The 19,074-nt window shown below is 39.7% G+C and overlaps 5 protein-coding genes across 6 annotated transcripts; 3 read left to right on the top strand and 2 right to left on the bottom strand.

Moving 5' to 3' along the window:
* Positions 1-2,292: 2,292 nt before the first annotated feature.
* On the top strand, positions 2,293-6,797 carry LOC115772045 (multiple epidermal growth factor-like domains protein 6). Of its 2 annotated transcripts, XM_030717984.1 has the most exons (5): positions 2,293-2,497; positions 2,568-2,734; positions 2,796-5,380; positions 5,678-6,658; positions 6,715-6,797. In XM_030717984.1, the coding sequence occupies exons 1-5, from the start codon at positions 2,303-2,305 to the stop codon at positions 6,768-6,770; spliced, it is 3,984 nt and encodes a 1,327-aa protein (XP_030573844.1). In that variant the 5' UTR covers positions 2,293-2,302; the 3' UTR covers positions 6,771-6,797. The 2 variants fall into 2 exon arrangements, with proteins under 2 accessions (XP_030573844.1, XP_030573843.1); XM_030717983.1 differs by having other exon boundaries at positions 2,796-6,658.
* A 65-nt stretch (positions 6,798-6,862) lies between these two features.
* LOC115772046 lies at positions 6,863-9,041 on the bottom strand. The gene is made up of 4 exons (XM_030717985.1): positions 8,842-9,041; positions 8,527-8,776; positions 7,701-7,834; positions 6,863-7,631 (listed from the first exon to the last, which is right to left on the bottom strand). The coding sequence occupies exons 1-4, from the start codon at positions 8,927-8,929 to the stop codon at positions 7,282-7,284; spliced, it is 822 nt and encodes a 273-aa protein (XP_030573845.1). The 5' UTR covers positions 8,930-9,041; the 3' UTR covers positions 6,863-7,281.
* Positions 9,042-9,432: 391 nt separating this feature from the next.
* LOC115771635 lies at positions 9,433-10,537 on the bottom strand. Its single transcript, XM_030717434.1, has 4 exons — positions 10,492-10,537; positions 10,183-10,429; positions 9,796-9,929; positions 9,433-9,743 (listed from the first exon to the last, which is right to left on the bottom strand). The coding sequence occupies exons 1-4, from the start codon at positions 10,535-10,537 to the stop codon at positions 9,433-9,435; spliced, it is 738 nt and encodes a 245-aa protein (XP_030573294.1).
* Positions 10,538-12,056: 1,519 nt separating this feature from the next.
* LOC115771636 (circadian clock-controlled protein-like) lies at positions 12,057-13,322 on the top strand. Its single transcript, XM_030717436.1, has 5 exons — positions 12,057-12,150; positions 12,208-12,300; positions 12,530-12,683; positions 12,744-12,883; positions 12,944-13,322. Exons 1-5 carry the CDS (start codon positions 12,057-12,059, stop codon positions 13,252-13,254), a joined length of 792 nt encoding a protein of 263 aa, XP_030573296.1. The 3' UTR covers positions 13,255-13,322.
* Positions 13,323-14,989: 1,667 nt separating this feature from the next.
* On the top strand, positions 14,990-16,898 carry LOC115771948 (enhancer of mRNA-decapping protein 1). The gene is made up of 2 exons (XM_030717851.1): positions 14,990-15,069; positions 16,012-16,898. Exons 1-2 carry the CDS (start codon positions 15,058-15,060, stop codon positions 16,720-16,722), a joined length of 723 nt encoding a protein of 240 aa, XP_030573711.1. The 5' UTR covers positions 14,990-15,057; the 3' UTR covers positions 16,723-16,898.
* The last annotated feature ends 2,176 nt before the right edge of the window (positions 16,899-19,074 follow it).

The raw sequence follows: 19,074 nt of genomic DNA on the forward strand, positions 1-19,074 counted from the left end.
TTCCCCGAGTAGCTGAATCTTATATGTCCTATAGCATCTAACTGCATTGACTGGTTTACGTTTTTATACGTTTTTATACTAGTGAGTAAAGAGGGTATAATAGTTTTTTGCGGATGTATGGAATATACAGATCCGCCCATCGGTAAATATCGATTTTGATACATGCGTTCTCAGCTTGGTTTAAAGTTTATATGAGTTAGATTCAACAAATTTTGTAAGTGGGTTTCCGCAGAGTGAATATAAATTAAAAATATTTCACAATATTATTAAATTATTTTTTATATTGTAAGGTAGCGCTTTGCACTTTGGAATACACACACAGTTGAATCCCATATTTAAGAACTGACAAATTTAAAAATGATCGGACTACATATACCGAAGTTATTCAAAACGGCGTCTGTGCAAGATAAAGGGAAGAACAAGCACAGCGATATGCGTATGCGCATGTGTGTGGGTCTACGTGTGTTACCCAGCTTGGTGCTGCGTTTAGGGTATCCACTAGTTGGGCACTCCGTTCTAGAGTGCTCTAGCACTCGTACTTGTTTCCATACTTTATATGAATATAACAACGACTCGACATACTTGCTCCGAGCGCTGACTGAATCTTTAGCGACTCGGTCAATTATTTTTATATAATTCTGGAAAATACGTCGACTAGTTGAGCTGTTTTATCTTTGTAGAAACAGATATGTTTTTCATACCTGTACTCAAAGAGTATATGTGCACGATGCGCTTAATTGTTTTTTACTCTATTCTGAACCAGAACATTATTTAAAATTATAAAATATTTAAATTAATCAATGATATGACGCAAAATGTATGTTGAGTGTTTCATAGTTCGCGTACACGAACAAAATTGGATTGCAGTAAATGTGACGCCAATCCATATAAAGGGAATTTCTTAAAAATAAATTTATATAAATAAATAAATGAATGAAAGAAGATATCATTGTTGGCATATTTTTGCATTTTAATATGATATAATTGAGCCACACAACAAGTATTTATGTGCTTGAGTTTCCATTTATTGTTTTGCATATATTCCACATGCTTCCTCTAATAGCTGTTAATCGGGCGACTATATAATACGAGTATGACGTTTCATGGAAATTCCACTAGCCTAGTTTACAGATATTGCTTTAACGATTACTTGCTTTTCTTATATGTATATATACATACGTGCCTTTATTTGTTTTGTATTTGTAATAAACAAATCTTTTATATGTATTTAGTATATATTTTTATGAGATTGTAGTGTATATTACATGATCATCATTTTCTTTGATACAGAATGTGACAGACTTTAAAAACTAATAAAATGGGTTCAAAACTGTTTTTATAGTTACTCTAAGCTAAGTTACTCACATGAGGCTTGGGTTCTTTTTTTATTATTTTGGACTTCTTAAGTTCTATTTAATATGCAATATGTACTTACAAATTGTATTGACCCTACTATACGAGCTTTGGCATAAGTGTATTCAAAGTTTCGGATAGAGTGTTTAGCAAGTTTCATCGTGGGCTTGAAATGAAAGATATGGGTAGCAAAGTTCAGGCATTGTCCGCATGGTTAAATTTGCGATAAGAATTCAACTTATACAGATACAACTGCACTGTACAAAATTGTAATACCCAAACATATTATTTATTTAAGTTACGTTTAAAAAGTTCACTCAAATTTGAGATTATATAAAGCTTGAATAACTGTTGAAAATAAGAACCAGTATATTATATACTCAGTAAATTAGGGCATACGACTTTTTTGCTCAATTTATGAAACAGGCAGAGGGAAACCGACTCTATCATTCTTATACAAATTCCCAATCAGGATAATGTGATGCATATCTTGAAGCTTAAAGGAGCTGCAGACAACAAACATTGTACTCAGATCCATAATTGATCACTTGTTGTATTCTTCCCAACATTCCCCTCTTAATCTTAAATAAAATGTAGTCAGCATAGAATTTTTGTCTTGTATATCTGTTTCTTGACATCGATAAATATTGGTACTTAAACAAGTAATTTAAGGGCAAATCTCGAAGATTATATACATTTTACTCAAATCCTAAAAATATTACTTATTGGATTCTTCCCAGCATTCTCCATAAAGCGGAAATAAAATGTAAGCAGACTAGACTTATCTCTTGCCTTTTATATCGATGAAAGTATACCTCGAAGAAGCCTCTCCCGTTGGCTAGAGGCAATCTTATATTGAATGTTTATTTCATTTTCTTGCAAATTTCCTCATTTGATTTTGCAAGTGTAAGATTTTGTGTGTGAGGCGCATTTAGGCGGGATCCAAGCTATGCAAAACATTCTGCCAACTGTGCGATATCTCCACGCTCTCGAATTCTTGCCGCAGTCTCATTTCTTAGTGGACCGGAGTAAATGCTGCACAATGCTAGTTCGGCATATAGTCATATATATTGTATTGCCCAGTTTTGTGTTGGCACAAGTTTGTTTCAGAACGGATCTTAAAAAGGTTAAAGACAAAACCATAGTAAGTTAATTAAGATACACAATTCTGCTATAAATCATATTACAATTAAAAACTTAAAAATACATTATAGAATGTAAAAGTAAAGTATTGCTGCAAGGGCTATAAACGTCTGACAGGCAACATTTTTAGGTGTGTGCCGCAATGTCGACAGAATTGTGGCAGCGGCATATGCTCAAAACCAAATACATGCAGCTGTAATAGGGGCTATGAGAATCTCAACCATTTGCCATTCAATCGGTGAGTTGTAGTCTTGAATTTGAATATCATCCATAAATCCGATCCTCGCTTTCTATGCCAGTTGCGTGCCCCAATGCAAGGGCGGCTGCACGAATGGCCGTTGCATATCGCCCGGTAGGTGCATCTGCGCCAACGGCTACAAAATCGATGCGGCAACCGGACATTGTCTGCCAATCTGCAGCAGCGGCTGTGCCAATGGCCTCTGCAAATCACCAGAAAACTGCGTCTGCAATAAGGACTACACCTTAAATGTCAATACTAAGATATGCCAACCCGATTGCAAGCCTGGTTTCCAGCTGAACGAGACCTCAAACGCTTGCCATCCAATATGTAGCAAAGGCTGCGATAACGGAATCTGTCGTGCCCCGGAAACTTGTGAATGCAAAATGGATTATCAGAAAGGTCCCGATAACAGCTGCTTGCCCATATGTAAAAACGATTGCCTAAACGGGAAATGCACGGCCCCAGGATTATGTGAATGTCTCGCAGGACACGTGAAAATAAGTGATTCTATGTGTTTGCCGGACTGCAAAAATGGCTGTATGAACGGATTCTGTAGTGCGCCAGACGTGTGTACCTGTAATAGTGGTTACACAAATGAGAGTGGGAACAAATGTCAGCCGGTATGTGAAAACGGATGTGCGAACGGATTCTGTAATGCACCAGGGCAATGCACTTGTGATAAAGGTTACAGCAAAGTCACCGAGAACAGTTGTGCACCAGTGTGCAAAGACGGGTGTGAGAACGGACTCTGTAGTGCGCCAGAGGAATGTACTTGTCATCAAGGATATTCTTCAGTGAGTGCGAACAGTTGTGCACCTGTGTGCAACGACGGATGTGAGAACGGATATTGCAGTGCGCCAGGCGAATGCACTTGTGACGAAGGCTACAGTAAAGTCAGTGAGAACAGATGTGCACCTGTGTGCAAGAACGGATGTGAGAACGGATTCTGTAGTGCGCCAGATGAATGCGTTTGTTACGAAGGCTACAATAAGGTCAGTGAGAACAGTTGTGCACCAGTGTGCAAAGATGGATGTGAGAACGGATTCTGTAGTGCGCCAGGGGAATGCACTTGTAAGGAAGGCTACAGTACAGTCAGTAAGAACAGTTGTGCACCTGTGTGCAACGACGGATGTGAGAACGGATTCTGTAGTGCGCCAGGGGAATGTACTTGTCATCAAGGATATTCTTCAGTGAGTGCGAACAGTTGTGCACCTGTCTGCAACGACGGATGTGAGAACGGATATTGCAGTGCGCCAGGTGAATGCACTTGTGACGAAGGCTACAGTAAAGTCAGTGAGAACAGATGTGCACCTGTGTGCAAGAACGGATGTGAGAACGGATTCTGTAGTGCGCCAGATGAATGCGTTTGTTACGAAGGCTACAATAAGGTCAGTGAGAAGAGTTGTGCACCAGTGTGCAACGATGGTTGTGAGAACGGATTCTGTAGTGCGCCAGGTGAATGCACGTGTGACGAAGGCTACAGTAAAGTCAGTGAGAACAGATGTGAACCAGTGTGCATCGAAGGATGTGAGAACGGATATTGCAGTGCGCCAGGTGAATGCACGTGTGACGAAGGCTACAGTAAAATCAGTGAGAACAGATGTGAACCAGTGTGCAACGAAGGATGTAAGAACGGATTCTGTAGTGCGCCAGGGGAATGTACTTGTCATCAAGGATATTCTTCAGTGAGTGCGAACAGTTGTACACCTGTGTGCAACGATGGTTGTGAGAACGGATTCTGTAGTGCGCCAGGGGAATGTACTTGTCATCAAGGATATTCTTCAGTGAGTGCGAACAGTTGTACACCTGTGTGCAACGACGGATGTGAGAACGGATATTGCAGTGCGCCAGGTGAATGCACTTGTGACGAAGGTTACAGTAAAGTCAGTGAGAACAGATGTGCACCTGCGTGCAAGAACGGATGTGAGAACGGATTCTGTAGTGCGCCAGATGAATGCGTTTGTTACGAAGGCTACAATAAGGTCAGTGAGAAGAGTTGTGCACCAGTGTGCAACGATGGTTGTGAGAACGGATTCTGTAGTGCGCCAGGTGAATGCACGTGTGACGAAGGCTACAGTAAAGTCAGTGAGAACAGATGTGAACCAGTGTGCATCGAAGGATGTGAGAACGGATATTGCAGTGCGCCAGGTGAATGCACGTGTGACGAAGGCTACAATAAAGTGAGTGAGAACAGATGTGAACCAGTGTGCAACGAAGTATGTGAGAACGGATTATGTAGTGCGCCAGGGGAATGCACTTGTAAGGAAGGCTACAGTACAGTCAGTAAGAACAGTTGTGCACCTGTGTGCAACGACGGATGTGAGAACGGATTATGTAGTGCGCCAGGGGAATGTACTTGTCATCAAGGATATTCTTCAGTGAGTGCGAACAGTTGTGCACCTGTGTGCAGGGACGGATGTAAGAACGGATATTGCAGTGCGCCAGGTGAATGCACTTGTGACGAAGGCTACAGGAAAGTCAGTGAGAACAGATGTGCACCTGTGTGCAAGAGCGGATGTGAAAACGGATTCTGTAGTGCGCCAGGGGAATGTACTTGTCATCAAGGATATTCTTCAGTGAGTGTGAACAGTTGTGCACCAGTGTGCCAGGACGGATGTGAGCACGGATATTGCAGTGCGCCAGGTGAATGCACGTGTGACGAAGGCTACAATAAAGTGAGTGAGAACAGATGTGAACCAGTGTGCAACGAAGTATGTGAGAACGGATTATGTAGTGCGCCAGGGGAATGCACTTGTAAGGAAGGCTACAGTACAGTCAGTAAGAACAGTTGTGCACCAGTGTGCAACGACGGATGTGAGAACGGATTCTGTAGTGCGCCAGGGGAATGTACTTGTCAGCAAGGATATTCTTCAGTGAGTGTGAACAGTTGTGCACCAGTGTGCCAGGACGGATGTGAGCACGGATATTGCAGTGCGCCAGGTGAATGCACTTGTGACGAAGGCTACAGTACAGTCAGTAAGAACAGTTGTGCACCTGTGTGCAACGACGGATGTGAGAACGGATATTGCAGTGTCCCAGGTGAATGCACTTGTGACGAAGGCTACAGTAAAGTCAGTGAGAACAGATGTGAACCAGTGTGCAACGAAGTATGTGAGAACGGATTATGTAGTGCGCCAGGGGAATGCACTTGTAAGGAAGGCTACAGTACAGTCAGTAAGAACAGTTGTGCACCTGTGTGCAACGACGGATGTGAGAACGGATTCTGTAGTGCGCCAGGGGAATGTACTTGTCACCAAGGATATTCTTCAGTGAGTGTGAACAGTTGTGCACCAGTATGCCAGGACGGATGTGAGCACGGATATTGCAGTGCGCCAGGTGAATGCACGTGTGACGAAGGCTACAATAAAGTGAGTGAGAATAGTTGTGCGCCAGTATGCGAAGACGGGTGTCCCAACGGATTCTGTGAATCTCCTAACTGCTGCAGCTGCAATGAAGGCTACATAAAGTTTGAAAATGTTTGCACGCGTCAATGGGATGACACAGAAAGATCAAGTACCGGAGGTCCGACGCAAACGGGAATAATGGATATTTGTGAGCAACGGTGCTGGAATGGAACCTGTGTGGATGGACAATGCAGCTGTGAGGAAAACTACAGACTGACCGAGGATCCACGGAATGCTACAAAATTTCTTTGCCTACCCGAGTGCGAGGAGGAGTGCGTCCATGGCTATTGTGCATATCCCGGCGTGTGCGTCTGCTACGATGGCCAGACGCCACAAGAAGGCGTTGAGTGTCCAAGTTTTAGAGGCACAGAAAATGCAGGTCGAACAGCCGGCATGAATATTTTCATCAAAAATTGGTTATTTTTGGCCTTAGTGGCCGTGGCTGTGCTGCTGGTGGTGATCATATACGTGATCATGTATGCACTTAGGCAACGGGATTACAGAGTAGACGAGAAGGGTGAGTAATATCGGCTAAGCTGTCATATCTATAACTCATTAGTCTCTTCTTTACAGAACAAAGATATGGCGTTTACTTCTCAGCAAAACAAGCTGATATAATACGTGCCTGAGACCACGTAATGTGAGTGTTAATATTTTAAGAAGTGCAAAGAAATGTTAAGTACTTACTTTAAATTCTACAAGAAGACAGTTAATGAACGAATTACTGAATGATTTATATGCTTTGGCAAATTACAAGCTATATTATACACATGTGCACTCGAATTAACATCAGTATTACGAGTCTTAAATGTTCTAAGCTGGTTTTTAGTTGACGTAATGTAATATATGTAAGTATTTTATTTTTATATGCACTGTACCCATTGGAAAAAAATCGAAAAACGTTTGAATACACGGTACAGGCTTGATTCTTGTATATCGATTCTTGTGCATCGATTTAAATACGACTTTAAAGCGTTAAATATTTCATAACGATTGGAAAATAAATACACAAGTTTTCATAGTTTTTGAGCTACATGAAACAAATGTATTAGGTGAAGCTAGGGAGTTTCCAAGTCGGACACGCTCGACTAAAGCATGCTTACTTGTTTTTAGCTGACTCATAGGTAGCCTGTTTAACATTTATGATTTATCACCCACTTTGCCATAGAGCTGCTGCGGCGTAGGAATATCCTCAATAAAGAAATTAGCTGGTATCAGGTGGAACACCTTTGACATTATATCAAAGAATATGTTCTCTACAGTGTCGAGAATAAGCGGCTTCAACGCCTCGTAGGACTCGCGCCAGTTGTCGTTAAAGAACTGATTCGTGCTGCGCTCCACCTCTTTGCTGCGTCCATTGAACAGATTATCGAAATGGCTGCGCACACGGGTCATATTCAGCTCCACCCGGACGGAAGTCACATTATTGAAGGTGAAGCCACCCTTTTCGTACAGCAGCGTCTTGGTGCGCAGCAGTATGTCGAGGTTCTCTGGAGAAAAATATTCGGTTACCAATTTTATCCATATGCATTCTTGGCAAAATATATACCCACACTTACCCATCTCTAGGAACATATTGCCTGTACCACTTAGTGGTATTAAAAGTATGCGACCAGCCATCTGATACTTGGCATCCAGCCGCATTTTGGGCAGAAAGATTTTGGTTTTCCAGCTATAGTCCTTTTTGTTTATACTGAGAATAAATAAATAAAAAAAATGGATTGGATGAATTTACCCGTCGTTGTGCGATGAGGTCCCTTTGTTTGATCTTATTGTACATGATATAAATATATTTATATATAGATTTTTTCTGTTCCATATGTATTCTTTTTCCTGTTTTCGTATCAAGTATTATTCCACCCTTGACCCAGTTGAGAATGCTCGACCAGAAGATACCTAGCTCACGCAGCAGCTGTGCTGCTTCCTGCCATTATGCGAAATGTTTAATCAAATTTTCAGAGCGTTTATATAGTATGCATACATATGTGTCCAAATATTAATGCACAATACAATAAGTCCAAAATGTAATTTTTTTGTACAATTTCGTGGAAAATGGGGAAGGGACCTAAAAAATGAAATAAATTTAATACGTGTATCCCGCATGAATACCTACATAACAAGTTTGGATTATCTAGCTCTTATAATCTTCGAGTATTTTCTAAAAAACGGGAAAATGAGCGCACATATCGGACATAGCTAGATCAATTCATGTCGTTGTGCTGATCAATATTTTATACATATTTTATGCGGAAGGAAGCCTCCTTGTTCCTGTTACCATCATTTGCACAAAACCATTTACACTTTTAACCCACTCGAGTGGGTTCAGGGTTCGAATGCGGCCTTCACCTCAAATATCTATATATTTTTAAATCTCTTGTTACGCACCGGCTTTCTTTGATCTTGGCGCTGCCAAAACCCTTAACGATCACCTCGGTCAGATTGGCTTTTATGGTGGCCACTTCGTTGTTATCCTGTTTGAAATGAATATCCCTCACATGCATGGGATCGTATGTCCCGATGCTGGCCACTATCTCCGGTATGCCAATGGTCAGCTGATCCAATAGCTTCTGTACGCTGTGCGTGGAGCAATTGGTAAAGCCCGGCTCATAGATGCGACATGATGGCAAAAACGATGCTATAATTGACACATAATGTCAGCTGAATTGGGCACACTCGAATTTTATCCATGGCCAAACTTACGCTTCTCCGTGAAGTATTCTACGGCGACGACTCCATTTAAAAAACAAACGGCCAGCAAGCCGCAGCAGAATGCAAGCGTGCCTTTCATGCTGACAGCAGGTGAGTATCTAAGCGCTAATCCAACTGGCGGCTACTCGATTATATTCAATCTGGGACCAGACCTTATATGAGGCGAACCGAGTAGACTCGGAACGTTCTCGTCGCTGAGCTTTGAGCGCGCAATTAAACAGCAAAATGTTAATGTCAAGCGGTTTTATGTCTAATAGAGATCTACTTAGAAATTAGCGACAACAAGGTTCGTCTAAGCGTTTAATACGAGCAGCTATATATATATACTATATAGGAGAAACCACTATATTTATTCATTGAAAGTTGCCGTTACGTTTTTATAATTTCTGATTTGCAAATTAGGATTTTGAAAATCCTTGATAAAGTTGTTGCGTAACATCATGTAAATGCAAAATAAATCATTTAAACGTGTTTATAGATTTTATCCCCGAAATTTCCATATGCTTAAGAAAATCTTTAATTTTTGGGGTATATTTATTCACAAACGTTTTCATTTAGTTAAAGCAAATTCGCATTGGACAATCAGTGAAAGTTGTGGATAAAGTAAGTGGCCGGCACATAGGCAAATATCTTTTTGGTACGATCCAGCAACACCGTCTCAAAGGTCTGTTCAATGGCCGGTCGGAGTACATCGTAGAACTGACGCCAGTTCTCATTGAAAAGCGTATGGGCTGTACGATCCAGCTCCGCATTATCGCCAAACAGATTTTTTAGCTTAATGTGAAAGTTGCCGATTTCCCGGAAAAAGACTTTTGCACGCTGCACATCCGCAAAAGTGCCTTCGGGTGCGTTGCGCGCTTTGACTGCCATTTCAAGGCCGACGACAGCGTTCTCTGCAATTGTATACAAATGGGGTTAGAGCACTTTTTGGTATACTTTGCTTACCAGACTCAAAGTATCCTTTGCCCTGACCATTTAGGTTTAGGGCCAGCACGTGACCCTTGACCTTATAGTCGAATTCGAATCGCAATTTGGGCACAAATATCAGAGCTTTGGCTACATATTTGGATGGACTGTAACTGAAAAATATATAAACAATAAGTTGATGACAAACTGGTTTTATAACAGAAAGTGGACTTTGGTTTAGTTATTTTTTGTCAGGTCATTTTTTTACGCGTCAATTACAATTTGCAAGTAGTTATAGCTGCAAATGAGGGGCAAGGGGTTAAACAACTGTGCTGACGGGTGAGTGGGGAGTTTTCAAAAAGCTACCCGCTCACTCTTTAACGAATCAATTTAGATAGAAAAGAAATGGATGAAATATATCTTTACTTGGCCTCCTTGATCGTTAGCTGGCTGCTGCCTATCACATTAACATTCTGGAGGTCCGCATTGATGGCAATCGCATTGTTGGCATCCTGCGTGAATTTGACCCGCTTCAGAAAGAGTGGGTCAATGGAGCCCACTGTATTGGTGCCGGGTATACCATCCTTCCACTGTACGAAAATGCCTTGCAGATTGCCCGCCAGGCATTTGTTAAAATTGGGATCCTCCAAGACGCAGGGTGTCAAAAAATTGGCTAAATCAACAAACAATATTCGAATAAAAAATGATTAAACTAAATATATTTGTTGTTCCTACGTTTCTCGGCCAGATAGTTGGAGGCAACGGTATGAGTTGCCAGCATGGGTACCAGTAAAAGGCCCAAAAAATTCAAAATTTGTATATTATTCATTATAAGGCTGAGATCCAATTAAAACTGTTAGCTTGGCTTGAAAGCGCCGAATGTTCTGACTTTTTGGCGTAGAAGTCATTATATTTTATATTCTAAATGAAATGCAGAAATCCAGAAAGCTCAATATATATCTATGTATATAAGTATATATAAATAAATATATACTTATACTTTTATATATATTTAATTTGATTTGTTTTCTTTGTCAAGTTCACAGTTTTGGTTTAATTGAATAAACAGTAAACAAGTTTTCGTGCCATTAGACTGGTGCCAAATATACAGGGTGCCCTTTTAATATGAACATTGTGAAATCGCGCTCTGCTCTCTGTCCAATTTGCAGCTGAGCGCCTGCTACCCTTGACATCTTTTGACAGTTAAGTTGCAATTACATCTCTGCTACTTTGCGACCTTGACCCTTAAACATTGCTTATGTCTGGCTTCTGTCCATTAGCTTAAAGTAAACTGGTTTGGTGAGCTAATATTAATATTAACTTAACTAAAATTCAATGCTATTCTACCAATTAAATGTATTTTGTTCTAATCATGCAGAGAGATTATGGTTTCTTAGGGTTTATGCGCTTATGATATTGAACATCTATTAATTTTTATACCCTGTAACTATTCCAAATTTGTAAAAAGGAGTATGTTGTAGTTGTGCAAATGTATGTAATATTTAGTAGAAAGCATATATATAGCCTCATTCCGTATATATACTATATGGTAGGTCAGCATCTGAGACTATAAAAGCTAGCAGCTTGTGTACAAGCTAGAGTTTGTGTACCTTATATTATATATTTTCGAAAATTCGCATTAATATTGATTTTAAGACTAGTTTTGTTTAATAGTTGAAATTAAGCATAGATTAAAGACTAGAGAAATCTTATTGGAGAATATGTATATGTATAGTACACATAGATTAAATGCACTGCACTTTACCTGTTCCCCAGTTTCTGACCATATAAATAGAAATAACGTCTTTTATAGGTATAGCCCATAACTTTAGTATATTGATACACAATTGGATGACAGATTCGGAAAAGATTGGACAGAAATCGGAAAAGTTATTCAAGAGTGAGTTTTTCATAGAGCGGGGATACGGTAAGTTGTTTAAGCACATCCGCCGCTTAAGAGAGAGCTGGCGATTTGGGTGACAAAGTATGTTTAAATAATAATAATGTAACAAAAATTCGAGCATAGAAACAGGGTATCTCCGCGTCGAACTGTCTCGACTAGAGTACACATACTTGTTGCTAGTTTCATTAACATCACATATGATTTACTATGCCACACAGATCAAGGTCTGCGGTTGACGGGTTGATAAACTCTCGCCCTGCTTACAACATATGCATAAACTGAAGTCGAACCGATCAAATAAAAAGTTTTACAGCCATTGCCGAATGCTTTGCTTGAATAGTTTATTTTATTTTGTTGATGACCAGTCCACGGTGAGCAGCCAAGTGAAGCGGTAGCAATGCATCTCCACATGCCAGTCGCTCTGTGGTTTAGCCTTCTCGCACCACTGTGGCTTGCTGCGGTGCAAGCGCAACAGTTTCTGCAGGAACCACGTGTGTATTCGCCTTATAACTTATTTGTTTTTAAACTGATTTATTTTCTGCTTTTAGCTGCCTTTATCAAGCCATGCCTGTTAAAGGATAGCCTCAGTAACGACTGTTTGACTGCCAACATAGAGAGCCTTTTCCAACACTGGCGTAATGGTAAGTTTTAACCACATTTGGTTGGATAGGAGTTATTAACTTTGAAATATTTCCCAATTATAAACAAAATAATCTGAGAACGTGAAAGAATGTTAAAAATATAAGAACATTGTAGTCCAGTCAATTTTACGTTGATAAACGTGCGGGCTTTCGATTTGTGTTTCGTGTTGAGAAATTCCCTTATTTAGTTTGTACTTTTAGAGCACTGAGCACTTTTGTATATTTACAGGCGTGCCGGGGCTGCGCGGCGTGGGCTCTTTGGATCCATTTCGGGTGGGCAGATTGCGTATTGCCCAGCGTGTGCCACCAAATGTGGATGTGAGCGTGGAGCTGCGCAATATGAGCACGATTGGCCTAAGCCAAGCCAAGATACTGAACAGCACGTAAGCAGCCAGTGGCTAATTGTGACTTAAAGTATATTAAAAAGCATTAAAAATCTGCAGCACGCTGCTCAACTCTGGCCAGTATACCCTGGGCTTTCATGTGCACCTCACACAGATCAACATCACGAGCAACTACAAGCTGAAGGGACATGTGTTGCTGCTGAACCTCAACAGTGCTGGCATTTTGAGCGCCGATTTGGGTAAGTTTTTCACTTTTCAATTAAAACAAGCAACTGTTTTGAAGTTATAAAATCTTATAGATAATTTGGAGTTCTATGTGGCGCTCAGAATGCAGCCACAGCTGGCGGAGGGACTGACCTTTATGAATGTTACCGCCATTAAGACGGACATTGTTCGTATTGACAAGATTCGGGTGAATCTAACGAATCTGTTTGGAGGCAATCAGGAACTGGAGCGAAGTGCCAACGAGCTCTTTAATGAGAATTGGCGCGTTTTGTTCGATGTGCTGCGTCCGGTGCTGACAGAAACTTTCGATTCGGTCCTCCAGGATCGTTTTACCAAAATATTTCGCTACTTGCCAGCAAAGTATTTGTTCGAGGATTTTGCGTAACACTTATGCCAATTTGTATGACACGTGAGATAAGTCATTAGCATGTAGAAAGACTTCAATTAGACCAAACTCACAAAACGAGACACACATATTAAGTATACGCCACATAAAGAAAATCAATTTAAGCAAAAAAGAAACCGTTTTAAGTGCTGTAGTCGACTTGAAAGTATCCTATATTATACATTGATGCTCAGGTCGGTAGTAGCATCTGTTAACAAGCAGCTCCCAGTTTTTGGACTCACATTTAGCAGATGGGAAACAATTTATCCAAAATCCTGTTGTTCTTGCTGTTGCTGAAGCGTATAATCGTTTTTTTATCTTCCTTGGGGAAGGTACGGCTCACTTTTGCTATTATTTTGTGGATTGGGATGTCATTTTATCTGGCAAATGGAAAAGACTGTTGCCTGACAGAGAACTAAAGTTGTTTGTTTGCATAATATTTATATGTATCACCTGGAAGATACATTTACGATACAGCAAATACTTTATTGCCATTATTCACAAATACAACATGTCGTTAAAAACAAAATATTATACCCTGAACTCATCGAAAATGGGTAGAAAAGGTCTAATGTAATTGTGCAAATGTATGTAACAGGCAGAAGGAAGCAAGAGTTGTTGTTAAGGATAATCGATAGCTTGCTCCGTTTCCAAGTAATCGATTAATTTTTTTTTGCTCTAAGTTTTTTTGAGCAAATCTCTTAGGTTTTAAGAACTAAAGTCAACAAATTTTACATGTAGCTTTTAGAAAAGTATATAGAAACTAAGTTTCTTACCTTTTTTTTAGCTATTGCCACTCTTCGAGGAAGAAGCTTTAGGGTATCCCCTAAATAAATATTTATAGGGTATATAAACACCCATATAAAATCAAATTTGATTTAAATTGTCAGACAAGACTAGACTATACTATAGATATTGAACATACATAAGCACAACTTAGTGATACCCTATTGCATGACTATGCTGCGTCGAGGGTATACTATTATATATACACTATTTGCATTTCTTTGGTGCCCTGCTAGCAACCTGTTTTTGTGGCTATTGCCAAGTATTGACTAGGTCAGTGGACTAAAAGTTTTTTTTTTTATTGCATTTAGCATTTAGTTGCGAAAAAAACCAAGAGAAATGGCCAACAGCTGAAAACTGGAGCCATAAAGTAGTGCGAATATTTAAGCCTTTTTAAGTGGCTTTCTTAATGGCCAAGAAGCGAGCTGTGCACGCATATGCTTTACATAACTTAAATGGTTTGACTTCTGAGTGAGTGCTGGCTGATCGAGAAAACTTCCGTATTAAATACCCTGCATTCCATATGCAATACGAGGATAGCTTATTGCATATGCGTGTGCACGGGCTGGCAGTAAATTGTTAGCGTCGAGAATTTTGTTTTGACTTTAATAACCTGATTGGTGCTGGGGCGTTCTTTTAAAGGCGCTGGGCAGGGGGGCAATCGATAGCTTTCGATTTCTATGCGGCATTCCAAAGCACACGATTCTGTTCGGGCTCAAGCTTCGTATATAACGTGCAGCTGATCGCACAACTCTCGCCCTGCGTCCGCCCGCAGCAAGTGTCCACCTGTCCCATGTAATTTACTCTCGGCCGCCTTCGGCTCGAGAGTTTTACTTGAAATTTATTTATTTTTAGTATTATTTTGTACTCACTTGTTCGATATGCGGACTCGTGGTATAAAAGCGTTGCACGCCCTGATTTTCTTTTGAGTTGTCGTTTCGTTGCGCAGAGTCTCGAGTCGCATTTTGAAGTTAACGCAAGACGTGAGATTGGTGAAAACGATTTGAGCCAACTAAAATGCTGAAAATGGTGAGCAAAACAAATGACAAGAGAAGACAATAAATAATACCAAAGTGTGAAATACGAACTTGTGAAATGCTGCACTTAGAATAAGCCAAGCTTTAGAATGCATACGCAACCGGTTTGACAATTTGTGTGAGATTTATGTAGATCACAAAATGCTGGGCCTTAATTGCAGCTCTTTTAAATATACATATTGTATATTATTGCCAACGACGACGTCCTTGAAAAGCTGCCATCGGAATGCTGTTCACTGGAGTTAATTAAATAATAAATGCTTATCGATTTAATCCAGCTTATTGCAAATATAATTAAGGAAATACGCGCTTTCAATTTATTTGCAATTACGTCGTAAATTAAAATAAATTGGCATATTTAAGAGTTACACAAACAAACACACCAAATTGTTTATAGTTCAATCATCAAATAGTTTAACTAATCAATTTATTTCATTTAGGATAAGATCATTTGATCTCTCCAATTTGTTAGCAAATCTCATAATATTAAGCTTATAGATTTAGCTACTTAAAATCCATTTTTAATTGCAAATTTTTTTTTTGACATAACGATAATCCATTCTTGAATCTTTCCAAATTGATTATCTCAAAAATTCTTCAAATAAATCTCTTGCTTTTATCATTTTGATGTCGCTTTGTTTCCATGCCTCAAAAAACGCCGCTTTGCTAAAATAAAACTCACATTTTTAATCTTTACAAAGTTTTAAGCTCAAAATAACTAAAAATTTAAAATGATCTATTTAAACTTGTTCCCTAGATGTTTCTAAATATTAATAATTGCTCTGATTAGTTTTAGAGCTGATTTTATTTACATATACAAAATCGTTACTTTTGTTATACTCATGTCTTTCAAGTTCTCGAAGTTCTTAGTGTTACCTGATAAAAAAAATTCAACATTTTTGCTATACAAACTCAAGTATTTCATCTTTCCCAGCGCATTAAGGATTACCTTTTGCTGTTGCTGCTGGCGCACATTGCGTATGCGCAACATCAGGATTATACCACGCCCGTGCCCATACTGAAGCAGATCGACAAGCATAATGATGATGGTTCATATACTTACGGTTACGAGGCTGCCGACAAGAGTTTCAAAATCGAAACAAAGTATCCGAATGGAGAGGTCTATGGCAAATATGGCTATGTGGATGATCAGGGCAAAGTGCGCGAGATTGAGTACGGGGCGAGTAAGCGTGGCTTTGAGCCCGCTGGCAGTCACATTAATGTGCCGCCGCCGACACTAACGAACAGCAATCCCTATCCGCTGGGACCCAATGAAATAGACGATGGTCAGTACCGTGAAGATCCAGCTGTCTACTACAGGGATCAGAAGTATAATCGCCCCATTGCGGCAAGCAAGTTTAGCCTGAGCGATTTTGGTCGCGGACAGCAGCAGCAACAGCCGCAATATGCTCCGGCTCCGGCTCCGGCACCAGCACGACCCTATTACAATCCCACACCGCAGTACTATAATCCTCCTGCACCACAGCCGCGTTACTATCAGCCGCCAGCACCGCAGCCCTACTATGCACCACAACAGCAGCAGCAGCAGCCATATTCTGGCCTGCCGGAGCAACATCATCCGGCGCTGCGCAATCTGAACATCTATACGGGCTCCTACAGCATCGACTATACGGGCAGAAAGTAGACGTTGGACCCTGGTCAATATTGTGTTGGATGGCAGGCCTTTCGCCCCCTCCCAAGAGAGATAGCGACTGATGTCCGTGGACAATGTCAATTTTGTTACTGCCAAATAAATCAGTCACTCCCGATAACAATCTATATATATATATATATCTATATGTCTGTAATTAAGAGTATGTGTGTATGTATATATAAAGCGTAATAAACTGCCGAATAACCCACGATGAGTTCTATAAAATTACCACCGGACTCTTTGTTTATTCACAGCAAAATGCACCAATTTTTGGGTTCCGCTTCAATTGGAGCCGGCCCCAATCAGAGCCCAAATGAAATATCCAGCAATAATCGCGCACATTACGTCAACACTTGGCGCAGTTCGCTTATAAAAAGCGGACGGGCCCAAAGAATGATATAGAAAAAAAATGTTACCGATTTAGATACCATTAGAAACCAGGTCTGCTTGTTGTTATTGTTGTTGGTAATGCTTGTGGCTGGCCGTTTGTTTGTTGTTGCTGGAATTTGGTGCACTTATGCAATGGCCCAAAACCACTTTCAAATGCACCGCCAGAGCCACAGACAGACAGACAGCGGCCAACAACAGCAACCAGTTAGTCTGTGGGGCACTGGACAACAGCAGCACCAACCATCAGCTCCAACTGGGCATGTTTGGGTCTACGAGCATATTGTGCAGGGGCGTTTGCTGGTGTCATGCGGTTGTTAGGGGCCTGATTCGCACTGTGGGCACAAGGCAAGAATCTTATGAAAAAATGTTTGTGCCTAAAAGTGATTTGGTTAACAGTGGGTAATTGAGCAAAAATTTAATAAAAAATTGGTATACCTTACTAATTGGAAAAATCAAAATTAACGTATATTTAAAGACCAAAAACTATATATTTCAGATCAGCATTATTATCGGGCATTACTTAACGTATATCTTAGTTTTAAGCTGGTTTGATAAAGCGTGTTTTGCCCAGCAGGTTATTTATTTTGAAGTTGAGTGGATCGGAATACTATATCATATAGCTGCCATAGACACTATCAAAACTATTTCCAGATTAATTTAGGAGCTTTTGTATGCGGCTTTTAAGTTTTTCAAATAAAGTTGTTTAAGTAAAAGCTTTAATTTCGTGTTAAGTTCTATTCAAATCAGACTACTATATCATTGAGCTCGCAAAGAAAAAATCGGCTAAAATCGGAGTTATTATATTCAGACCTCTATTGTTATTCATAATACCTTATCTACAATTATAATTTAAGAGCCTCCTTATGCTACCTTTTATAAAAGTATATAAACCTTCCAGCATTCCACCGCTATATTATATAACACCCATGGCAAGTTCGAAAGTTGAGTTCTAGTGTTAAAAGCATTTTCTTTTTTGAAGATACCTTGATAAAACAGGGTATTTATTAGTTTCACTATCCTCTTAGCATTTTGGCGCAATCTAGTCAACATTCGGAGACTATGTTATAGCTGGCGTAGAACTAATAGGATAAAATTAAATTCAGATACGCTTCTTTTTTTATTAACTAAATCTTATCAATTTCAGATTACCATATCATATAGTTTTTGAGGTTTATGCAATTACGAGCTTTATGATTAACCTGGCATATCTGCAATGCCATAAGTTATGTGTCTAAGAGGGAAATTAAGCTTCGGCATGCCGAAGATAGACGAACTTTATAGTTTGTAATTATTGAAATTTCTAATTATATTATGGTTTGGTCTTTGTCATTTCACTCCACTGTGCGACTTGGAAGTTTTTGTAGGCAGCAGCACGAAGAATCAAATGCTAGTTGACTGCACCTATTAAAAATACACACCAACCGCCATACGCTACACACACAAAAACACACACACACACACACTTTATGGCAATGGAATTATTTTTGCCAGCGTTTATATAATTTTGTAGAGCAAATATTGCTGTAGCTGCTGCCATGAAAGTGAAACTTGTCTGGGCGCTGCCAGGGCGTTGGCATGCCTCAAGAATTTCCTGCACAACATTGTATGGTATTTTTATTTCTTTTTCTTTTTTTATTTTTACTGATTCTCGACAGTGCACAGCAGCTGCTGTTTGGAATCATAAGTGCGAGGCGAACAGGCATAATACGGTTTTATAAAATTTACAAGTTCAACTCTAAGGAAAAGCGCACAAATATCGAAATAAATAAATGCATTCAAAAAGGTTTTACATCAAAATAAATTCATTTTTATTTTATTTTTCTCTTCAAATATTTGATCACTGGAAAACTTTAAAAATAGTTAAGCTGGAATTGAGAAAACAAAAAACTATTTCAGATTAATAGCTGACAGGCTTTAAATGCAAATTTAGGCGCCTGTAAATCTCGTTAGAGA

Source organism: Drosophila novamexicana, unplaced genomic scaffold (genome assembly GCF_003285875.2).
Source record: "Drosophila novamexicana strain 15010-1031.04,08,12 unplaced genomic scaffold, DnovRS2.1 tig00000108-arrow-pilon, whole genome shotgun sequence".
Lineage (NCBI taxonomy): Eukaryota > Metazoa > Arthropoda > Insecta > Diptera > Drosophilidae > Drosophila > Drosophila novamexicana.